Below are 11,787 nucleotides of genomic sequence, written 5' to 3' on the forward strand. Positions count from 1 at the left end.
CAACCCACCACAAAGCAACAAAGACAAAGTTTGACAACCCTCCCCTATTTTGGACCACCCCCCAGTAAATTGTGAGCTGTCCCTTAAGCAACATATCAAATTGGGATAATGTTGTAGTTTACACCGGTAAGTATAAGAATATTTGCCAGGGCATTTTACACTCCTTTTTCTCCAAAATTTCGCCATTTCCAATTACAATCTTGTCTCATGGGACGGAATATGGGAATTAATATCCTTGTTTTTCCACTTTTCCAAACATGACACTTAGTAAAACATAGCATGATTGGAGTCATCTATGACTTTCCCCAGAAGTTGTATCACTTCCTCCTGATAGGTTATTTTCTAGGCACAGTTCCACTTTCTTTCTATGATTTTCATCACATAACACTTCGAAAGTGTGATAATTATTTCCTGAGGCATTTACATAAATTCACAGTTACCCTATGTCTATATGTATCCTAACTGATAAAAAATATGTCTACACAAGCTATTCAGCTATTCACTGTTTAATTAGCCTGTGATCTAATAAGGACAGGAACTCCTCCTCATACCAAATGTGCCTTCCCACAGACTTTGGCCACATTCACTCGAAACTGACATTGGCCACATTCACCATTGCAAGTCGTGATACAGAGCCAGAACTATCATCCACTGTGCGCTCGTTGGACTGAGTGTTTCGACCATCTCTGTCATCGGCTAGTGCTCTCCGGTACACCCCCGCTAAGCTCTGCCTGAATCTTGACCCTCTCATGTCCAACCCCATACAGAAGTACAGCAGCGGGTTCACACAACTGTTGAAGTAGGCAAAGCCTGTGGCCCCTGTCAGCCCCACCTTCACCACCATACTGTTGCTCTTCACCATCTTGACCAGTAGGAGACAGTGGTAGGGCGCCCAGCACAGGAAGAAAGCACAGACCAGCGATGCCAGGATACGGAGGGGACGTGACTTGCCCAACAGGCGGGTGCGTCTGATGCCTAACCCTGCTAGGATGTAGCAGCAGAGGATGATGAGGAAAGGAAGCAGGAAACCGCATAGGAAGCGCATTAGGTAGAGCGCGAGCTTAGCGCTGTTATCGCCTTTCGTTGACTCCTTGACATCTAGCGAGCACTTGCTCAGGTTGTTCTTGCCGAGGTAAACCTGGCGGTAGGCGAAGTAGGGGGCGCTCAAAATGGCCGCCACCGCCCACACGCCGGCACTCACCAGGCGGGCGGCGCAGATCGTCCTACGCCGTTTGGTAAAGACGGGGTGCCAGACGCAGAGCGTCCGGTCCATGCTGATGACAGCGAGCAGGAACACACTGCAGAACATGTTGGCATACTTGAAGAAGCCGTTGAACTTGCATAAAAAGATGCCGAACGGCCAGTAGTCGAAGAAGAGCTTCTTGGTCAGCGAGAGCACACGGCTCAGGCAGAAGATGAGGTCGGCCACGGCCAGGTTGACCAGCCACACATTGGTGACGGTGGGCTTGAGCTTGAAGCCTGCCACCCAGATGACTACAGAGTTGCCCGTGGTGCCCAGGACAATGGTCAGCGTGTAAAGGACAATGATTAAGTTGTTCATGATGGCCTCGATGTCCACCACCTTGGCTTTGTCATCTCGGGTGGCTGAGGTGACGAGGACGAATGGAAGGGTGGCGTTTGGTGTCATTCTGTAAAAAAGGGTGACAATAGTTTGAATACACAGAATGACTACCTTCTAATCTACAGTATACTTAATGGCTTCCCTCTAGATGAGTCATATTGTGTAACACTGTTTCCTCTAATGGTAGAACACTTTGTCACAGCCAGCAGCCAGTCAGTTATTATTATCAGGAAGAGGACTCATAGTCACAAATGGACAGAACTCTATAAATTCTTGACTTTAGGAAGTATTCTGAATCTTCAGATGGGATATTGTGTTACCAGGCATGATGTAATCTATTCATGACAGTCTATTTCTATGTCTGTGTCTGAGTCATTCTGTGTCTATGTCTGGGAATGTGTGTGTATGTATCTGGGTGAGTATGTGGCGGGGGTCTGGGACTGTGAACTACCCACAGTTTTAACCTTTTACATTTTTTTCCCCCAAAGTGCACACCACAGGAACCTGCTGAGGGGAGGACGGCTCAAAATAATGACTGTAACGGAGTAAATGGAATGGTATCAAACACCTGTTTCATGTATTTGACACCATTCCACTCATTCCGCTCTAGACATTACCACGAGCCCGTTCTCCCTAATTAAGGTGCCGGATGGGATGGCTGCCATTTTACGGACTCCTAACCAATTGTGCTATTTTGTTAGTTTTTTTGTGTTGTTTGTAACTTATTTTTTAACTTATTTTGTACATAATGTTGCTGCTACTGTCTCTTATCACCGAAAATAACTTCTGGACATCAGAACGGAGATAACTGTAACTGGACGAAGATTTTTATTTTAACGAGTTCGACACAAAGGAATAACTTCTTTCTCAGAAACGGGCCCAAATCCCTGTCATTGCATGAAGAAAAGACGGAGAAAAAGGGGGCGGAGATCGAATTCTGAGAATTTGTAGGCGAGTGAGTAAACCTTCACTACCATTGGCCAACGTGCAATAATTGGAAAACAAAATGGATGATATACGATCAGGACTATCCTACAAACGGGACATTAAAAACTCTAATATCTTATTTTTCACCAAGTCGTGGCTGAACGGCAACACAGATAATATAGAGCTGGCAGGATTTTCCATGCATCGGCAGGACAGAGTAAAGTAAGTCGGGTAAGACGAGGGGCGGGGGTGTGTGTCTATTTGTCAATAACAGCTGGTGCGTGATGGCAATTTTTAAATTTTTAAAATGAATTTTTAAATAATATTTTACTCCTTTTCCTCCCCAATTTCGTGGTATCCAATTGTTTTTAGTAGCTACTATCTTGTCGCATCGCTACAACTCCCGTACAGGCTCGGGAGAGACGAAGGTTGAAAGTTATGTGTCCTCCGATACACAACCCAACCAAGCCGCACTGCTTCTTAACACAGCACGCATCCAACCTGGAAGCCAGCCACACCAATGTGTCAGAGGAAACACTGTGCCGTGCACCTGGCAACCTTGGTTAGCGTGCACTGCGCCCGGCCTGCCACAGGAGTCACTGGTGCGCGATGAGACAAGGATATCCCTACCGGCCAAGCCCTCCCTAACTTGGACGACGCTAGGCCAATTGTGCGTCGCCCCACAGACCTCCCGGTCGCAGCCGGTTGCGACAGAGCCTGGGCGCGAACCAAAGGTCTCTGGTGGCACAGCTGGCGCTGCAGTACAGCACCCTTAACCACTGCGCCACCCGGTAGGCCTTTGATGGCAAATTTTAAAGAAGTCTCGAGGTATTGCTCGCCTGAGGACAGAGTACCTTATGATAAGCTGTAGACCACACTATCTACCAAGAGATCTATATTATCATCTATATTATTCGTAACCGTCTATTTACCACCACAAACCGATGGTGGCACTAAGACCGCACTCAACCAGCTGTATAAGGCCATAAGCAAACAAGAAAATTATCATCCAGAAGCGGAGCTCATAGTAGCAGGCAAACTTAAATACATTTTACCTCATTTTTACCAACATGTCACACTTAACCAGAGGGAAAAAACTATCGACCACCTTTACTCCACACACAGAGACGCATGCAAAGATCTCCCTCGCCGTCCATTTGGCAAATCTGACCATAATTCTATCCTTCTGCTTCCTGCTTTCAAGCAAAAACTAAAGCGGGAAGTACCAGTGACATGCTCAATACCTAAGTGGTCAGATGACGTGGATGCTACGCTACAGGACTGTTTTGCTAGCACAGACTGGAATATGTTCTGGGATACATCCAATGGCATTGAGGAGTTTATCTCCTCAGTCATCGGCTTCATCAATAAGTGCATCGACGACGTCGTCCCCACAGTGACCGTACGTACATATCCCAACCAGAAGCCATGGGTTACAGGCAACATCTGCATCGAGCTTAAGACTAGAGCTGCCGTTTTCAAGGAGAGGGACACTAATCCGGACGCTTATAAGAAATCACGCTATGTCCTCAGACGAACCATCAAACAGGCAAAGCGCCAATACAGGATTAAGATTGAATCGTACTACACCGGCTCTGATGCTAGTCGGATATGGCAGGGCTTGAAAACTATTACGGACTACAAAGGGAAACCCAGCTGCGAGCTGCCCAATGACGCGAGCCTACCAGATGAGCTAAATGCCTTTTATGCTCGCTTCGAGGCAAGCAATACTGAAGCATACATGAGAGCACCAGCTGTTCCGGACGACTGTGTGATAACGCTCTCAGTAGCCGATGTGAGCAAGACCTTTAAACAGGTCAGCATTCACAAAGCTGCAGAGCCAGATGGATTACCAGGACATGTACTCAAACCATGCGCTGACCAACTGGCAAGTGTCTTCACTGACATTTTCAACCTCTCCCTGACCGGGTCTGTAATACCTACATGTTTCAAGCAGACCACCATAGTCCCTGTGCCCAAGGAAGCGAAGGTAACCTGCCTAAATGATTACCTCCCCATAGCACTCACATCGGTAGCTTTGAAGTGCTTTGAAAGGCTGGTCATGGCTCACATCAACAGCATCATCCCAGATACCCTAGACTGACTCCAATGCTGTTCATTGACTACAGCTCAGCATTCAACACCATAGTGTCCAGAAAGCTCCTCACTAAGCTAAGGACCCTGGGACTAAACACCTCCCTCTGCAACTTGATTCTGGACTCCCTGACGGGCCTCCCCCAGGTGGTAAGTGTAGGCAACAACACATCTGCCATGCTGATCCTCAACACGGGGGACGCTTCAGGGTGCGTGTTTAGTCCCCTCCTGTACTCCCTGTTCACCCACGACTGCGTGACAAACACGACTCCAACACCACAACTGACGACACAACAGTGGTAGGCCTGATTACTGACAACGATGAGACAGCCTATAGGGAGGAGGTCAGAGATCTGGCAGTGTGGTGCCAGGACAACAACCTCTCCCTCAATGTGAGCAAGACAAAGGAGCTGATCGTGGACTACAGGGAAAAAAACAGGCCCCCATTAACATCGACGAGGCTGTAGTGGAGTGCGTCGAGTGTTTCACATTCCTTGGTGTCCACATCACCAATGAACTATCATGGTCCAAACACACCAAGACAGTCGTGAAGAGGGCACAACATGTTTTCCCCCTCAGCAGACTGAAAAGATTTGGCATGGGTCCCCAGATCCTCAAAAAGTTCTACAGTTGCACCATCGAGAGCATTCTGACTGGTTGCATCACTGCCTGGTATGGAAACTGCTCGGCATCTGACTGTAAGGCTCTACAAAGGGTAGTGCGTACGGCCCAGAACATCACTGGGGCCAAGCTCCCTGCCATCCAGGACCTATATACTAGACGGTGTCAGAGGAAAGCTTAAAAAATTGTCTAAGACTCCAGTCACCCAAGTCATAGACTGTTCTCTCTGCTACCGCATGGCAAACAATACCGGAGCTCCAAGTCTAGGACCAAAAGGCTCTGCCATGGCTGGCCTGTTCGGGTCAGGTTAACGTGGGCCACACTCCTACAGAGACACCTCTCACACCCACCAGAGAGGGAGAGATCGAGAGGTATGGAGGTGGGGGTTTTATGACACCTCATGCCCGTAGTAAATCTTAAGGCAGCAGACAAAATCCCTTTGTCCTCTGACTGTGGAGGAATGGAATGTAGGATGGGCCTATGGAGAACCTACCTCAGAACAGTAACATGCAATAAATGGGCTTTTGGACAATATGTTTCGTCAACCAAAATGGTGGAAAATGATAGATGGAATACGAAAAGGAATGTTGTTTTGTTATGCTATTAAAAGTTAAATGATGACGTTATAACAAAAACATTGTAACTTGAAGAGTTTTCACAATATGTGCCTGATGTTTGCATGTTGTACGTTGTGTGGAAAATGTCCAGTTTAAATAGAACGTTTTTGTAAAGATGAAATGTGAAGTTAGTGCTCTAAATTGGATCTGAGTAAAATCCAGACCTTGCCTCGTAACTAGCGACGCCCAGAGAACTTGCCATAAAGACGGAGACCTTCGACACGTAATTATTTAATTATATTCTGACCCATAAGAGCGGCAGTTCGGGGTAAGGTAGGGCTAAACTAAGCATAGTTTACAAATGTACCCAAGTGTGCTTTTCTCTCTTTTTCTCTCTCTTTTTAAATCCCCATTTTGTGTAACACGTGTCATATTGTGTTGGCCCGCTAGGGACCTGTTTCATTATACTAAGTTCTAATCAATAGCCTAGACTGTGTGTTTGTGTATCGTATATTATCATTTTAGCTTGTTAAAAAATAAATAATCAACTCATAAATAATCAACTATTGTACGGACATATTTAGTGGGACTCGGGTTTGTGCTGATTCCCAGATTATGCGATGTTCAGGACGAGACTGTAGAGAAAATGTATTAATTAGCAACTGTTGTAAAATAGATATTCTGATATTATTTTAGTTAATTTAGGAAATAGAAACTCAATAAAACCAAACTTTCCCATGGTGCCCCAGGTTACGGAGTTAATAATTACCTGATTAATTTAATCACATAATTATAAACAGTTAATCAATTGATGAACAGCAGTCATCACATTAATCAATACAAAGTCCCGACAGCTCCTTAACAGCTTCAACTTACAAGCCACAAGACTGACAACAATTAATGAAATGGCCACCCGGACTATTTACATTGACTCCCCCCATTTGTTTTTACACGCTGCTACTCGCTATTTATTATCTATGCATAGTCACTTTAACCTTACCTACATGTTCAAATTACCTCGACTAACCTGTGCCCCCGCACACTGACTTGGTACCGGTACCCCCTGTACATAGCCTCGTTATTGTTATTTAATTGTGTCACTTTTGATTCTTTTTTTTTACATTAGTTTATTTGGTAAATATTTTCTTAACTTTTTCTGGAACTGCATTGTTGGTTAAGGGCTTGTTGGTAAGCATTTCACGGTAAGGTCTACACCTGTTCGGCGCATGTGACAGATACAGTTTGATTTGATTTGACCAACCTCCTGTGGTGCACACTCACACACTATACAATTCATTGGATATTGACATACTCTCTGCATTCCACCTAAACCACATCAGTCCAACAAGGAACGTGTAAGAACATGATTGCCATCCTGATTCTCTTAGCATACAGTATCTCCATTCCCTTTCCAGAGGCATGCATAGACAGGAATCGTATAATGGTTTTGGCTTATAACTAGGGCTGTGGTGGTCATGACATTTCATCAGCCGGTGATTGTCAAGCAAATAATTACCGGTCTCACGGTAAGTGAGCGTTAATTAACAAACACATTTTGCATCTCCTGGCTTCCACACAGTATAGCATACACCTTCACAATAAATCCAGGATTTACTTTAGACAGGTCTAAAGAAACATGATATGGAGAAAATGTCATCTATTTCAGAAGAACAGAATAGCATACTCTGAGTTGTCCTTATGTTAGGTCCTGATCAGGCTATGCCATATGGCTGTGGGCTATGGTAGTTAATTTAGCAGACAAGATTTGCTTAGAATACCATGGCATTATTTTATAGTAATAAGTATAAATAGTATAAAGAATACAATGGAACAAAGCTGAATAAAATAGAAAGGATATTTTCTCCAAACAATTTGAGGGAGTGCGCACATGTGGCAATTCTGTGTTGAGTGGTTAACAAAGAAAAAGGCCATCCTATATGCTTCATTTAGAGTTATTTATGTAACTTTAGTTGCGATACAAATGTTGGGGTATATGTTTTGATTTTTAATACATTCCAAGACTGATGAGACTCTAATGATGATTTGAAAGAAGTCATATGAAAGGCATGGAGCTCTGCTTTATTTTTTGTGCAGGCTGTACACACTTCATCAGTCTCTCATTCACAATTTGACAAGCACTTGCCTCGAATTTCCCAGTGGCATCCCCTTTGTTTGACCATAATGACCCCTAAAAGAATCCATACATTTTGCAGCCAGCGGCTGTTCTGCCCTTAGGCTGAACACGATAATTGTTATTCCCTTCTCCCTGCGTGCTTCGTGCTCTGAAGCACCTCTCACTCGTATTGGCTCTCAGTCACGTGATCTGGTCTTTCTCACAGGTTGAAAGACAGACACATCCGGGTGACAACTGCATGTGTCCTCATCCAATTCCGAGGCACATATTAAAGATTTTGGAAGAATTTACTTGCCGTCAGCCAACAAGATGAGTAAACCTAAAGAACAGCAAAATCTCTAGCCTATGTCAATCCACTATCCCCCATAGTACAAAAGTTTACCTATTCTATTCTGTGCGAGAAATAAATATTCCAAACATAGTCTGGGACAGTTGTGCAATGAGATGGATTCCAAATTAATACAACTGCTAGCATGAAAAAATGAAGCTTATGCAACAGATCAGAACGTTTAGCTTAAAATGTTGATAAACTATTTGTGCAGCAATGCACAAATGCCAGTAGGCTACAAACCGAATGTTCCATTAGCTGGAAAACACCATTATCAAAAGTGAAGGAAATGGGATTACGCATGTAATGCTTCTATTATAAAGGTGCATTTTAATGGTGAAAATGATCTTCCCCAAACTTGAAACTCACTCACTGCGTATGTAATCCAGTTAGAATCTACAGTTATATGGCCACTTTAGTTGTGATGCAAACCGTGTCAAAACATATAGGCCGACTATGATTTGAAAAAGTCGCAAAAAAAAGGTATGCATTGTTTCTTGCCTTCTTGCATCTTTCACAAGTGATAATATTTTATTCAATTTTTACCCCTTTTTCTCCCCAATTTCGTGGTATCCAATTGTGGTAGTAGCTACTATCTTGTCTCATCGCTACCACTCCCGTACGGGCTCGGGAGAGACAAAGGTTGAAAGTCATGCGTCCTCCGATACACAACCCAACCAAGCTGCTTCTTAACACAGAGGAGGAAACACTGTGCACCCGGCCACCTTGGTTAGCGTACACTGCGCCCAGCCTGCCACAGGAGTCGCTGGTGCGCGATGAGACAAGGACACCCCTACCGACCAAGCCCTCCCTAACCCGGGCGACGCTAGGCCAATTGTGCGTCGCCCCACGGACCTCCCGGTCGCGGCCGGTTACGACAGAGCCTGGGCGCGAACCCAGGGACTCAGTACAGCGCCCTTAACCACAGCGCCACCCGGGAGGCCCACCAACACACTATTCTTAATTGAATCTTGCCTTTACATATACTAAATAATATCTGTGAAATTTGTTTTGATTTGGATTGGGCCATTATCATGCACCTGTCTTGAAACAGGGGCAGGGGAAAAAATACATATTTAATATATGCACTTAAATAGTGAATGGAGGACGCTTTTCCCAAGGTTCATTTTCATGCCAGCCAGGTGGCTATACTCGTGCTGTAAAGAGAAGCAAGGTGCTTAATATTAGGAAAGTTGAGAAATAAATATAGTAGGCCTAGCTGATGGGATCCTCTTCTTTTTAGTAGAGGCCATCACTCTGTTTTCTCACGCAATTACATAGCCTATAGAAATGAGCTCATGGGCTCTCATGAAGTGTTTGAGTAGATTTTTCGATTACATTTGCATTGATCTCAGAGTGACAGTAGAGTGGTGAGTACCAGGCAGTTAGCAAGTTTGGTAGACTACTAATGACCATCAGCAGCAACAGAGCTTGGAGAAGCCGAATTATCGTAACTTCACATGGAATTTGAATTTGACTGCCTCCATGACTCGTGACCGCTGGTGTGGCGGTAACAGCCGTGATGTGACCAGTCTCTTTGGATCATAGCCGTGGGAAGTAGGGGTGCTGAGGGTGTTGCAGCTCCACTAGTGGTGAGATAGTAAGACTGCAGAAGAGCTGAATATTCCAATCAGTGAGCATTGCATTTGGAAAGTATTCAGACCCTTTCACTTTTTCCACATTTTGTTATGTTACAGCCTTATTCTAAAATGGATTCAATTGTTTTTTTATCCTCATCAATCAAATCACAATACTCCATAATGACAAAGCAAAAACAGGTTTTTAGAAATGTTTTGAAATGTATAAAAGCAAAAAAACACCTTTACATAAGTATTCAGACTCTACTCATATACTTTCCGAATGCACTGTATACAGTATATATATATTCCCATCAGTGAGCCAACAGTAAAACAAACATAGTCCTGTTGTCTGGCAACCAATAAGCTTCCAGTCTATATAAGGGATGGGGTTTACCTAGGAGCAAGACAATTAGGAATGTGTTATTGTGCCATGAGCCAAGGACTCAATCCACCTCTCGTACAGTTTTGTGTTGCTTCATGAGCAGAGGCTTCTTTGATATGACGCTAATACAATTAGCATTCCCACGTAAATACTTGCGTTGCCATAATGCTTGCTCTCGGCACTAGGTCAAAGTCAATATTGGCAGGGTACATTCATTGTTTGTTCTTTATCAGTTTGAGGATGTATTTCATTCATGTAAATACACCTTACAAAGTCAAATCCGATCATTTGTCTTTGACAAACATGAGATACTATTTCTGTTTGATTTCTTTATTGTCAAGATAAAGAATGATGTCTTATTGTTAGATGTGGCTGACAGATGCTGTTCGCCTCTTGCTCATTAACGTAGAAGAAACTTTGTTTTCAATGACTTACTATTTGTTCCTGGCTAAATTAAGTTTCAATAAACGCTGCAAAACAAACGTCCATATCTAGCCTAGACTTTACTCAATATTTTCATCTACAGTAGTTATACATATATATATATCAGTGGCTAATCATTATTCATCTTGTTGGCAACTCAATTTGAGCTGGCATTTGATGATATTGCAATGGAAAGCAATGGACACAGATTAAGGGTAACATATCTTCTTCATATAGTCCCTGACGGATGATCTGTATATATTCAGCTAACTATCCACAGAATCTCATCATTTGTCCAGAATAGGCTATAGCATGCTACAACTACGTACGTGTACAGCTTGAGTGGCCAGTATTGATAGTCAGAAGACAGAGTTGCTTCATGTCAAAAGAGTTTAGGTGGTCTCTAACTAAATCGAACCGATCGTCTCTTGATAGTCAGAACACCTAGAGAATATTCTCTCCTGCATTTGAAAATATCCAAATAAAGTGATTTAAGAAACTAAATGAAAAGTAAAGCCAAAAGATGCTGTATACGGTTGTTGTTATTCATACCGATAATGCTTACCTATGAGCTGAGATGCTTCAGTAGTAGCTGTCCAGCATGTTTAGCTTCAGGGGTTGAACAAAGTGTGGAGGTTCATAGTTCTAAGCTGTGTGTCTTAGATTTACAGATAGGTTTGTGTCCCTACAATCCTCACGATCTTCTCTGTCATTCCCGTGTCTGTGTGAGTGTGTCTGTGTGTGCATGTCTAAATGATGTGGCCCCCAACCACAAGTCATTGTGCCGCTTGGGTGAAAAGGCCACAGAGAAGTGAACTTCCTGCCTCTCGCTCTCTCTTTCTCACGCTCCATCTCTTTTGCTCCCATCCCCTATCTCCCACCTCCTCTCTCTGCTCACACAGATACAAGGGGCAAGAGTTGTAAGGGGGTGTGCACTACTGACCATGCCTTACTCGGTCGTTGGACACTCTTCCCTGGAGTCCTAGAGTGTCCACTTCCTGCATGTATTCTCAATTTTTAGCCAACAGACCCAGAACGAGATGAATGCCTCAATAGAATTAGGACTTTATGATGAATGATGGTGTAGTTAGTAGCTTATTAAGTCAAGATGAGGGCTTTTTCATGATGGCATCTCAATCTCAAAGTATCTAAATGCATC

The 11,787-nt window shown here is 43.8% G+C and overlaps 1 protein-coding gene across 1 annotated transcript; it reads right to left on the reverse strand.

The window, feature by feature from the left end:
- Positions 1-583: 583 nt before the first annotated feature.
- On the reverse strand, positions 584-11,281 carry LOC139372312 (fMet-Leu-Phe receptor-like). The gene is made up of 2 exons (XM_071112042.1): positions 11,194-11,281; positions 584-1,649 (listed from the first exon to the last, which is right to left on the reverse strand). The coding sequence occupies exon 2, from the start codon at positions 1,646-1,648 to the stop codon at positions 584-586; it is 1,065 nt and encodes a 354-aa protein (XP_070968143.1). The 5' UTR covers position 1,649; positions 11,194-11,281.
- Between the last annotated feature and the right edge of the window lie 506 nt (positions 11,282-11,787).

The sequence above is a fragment of the Oncorhynchus clarkii genome, chromosome 18, assembly GCF_045791955.1.
Source record: "Oncorhynchus clarkii lewisi isolate Uvic-CL-2024 chromosome 18, UVic_Ocla_1.0, whole genome shotgun sequence".
Taxonomy (NCBI): Eukaryota; Metazoa; Chordata; class Actinopteri; order Salmoniformes; family Salmonidae; genus Oncorhynchus; species Oncorhynchus clarkii.

Bases quoted from the DNA above. Each gene is read 5' to 3' on its own strand.
- LOC139372312 (XM_071112042.1), bottom strand. From the start codon at position 1,648: ATGACACCAAACGCCACCCTTCCATTCGTCCTCGTCACCTCAGCCACC.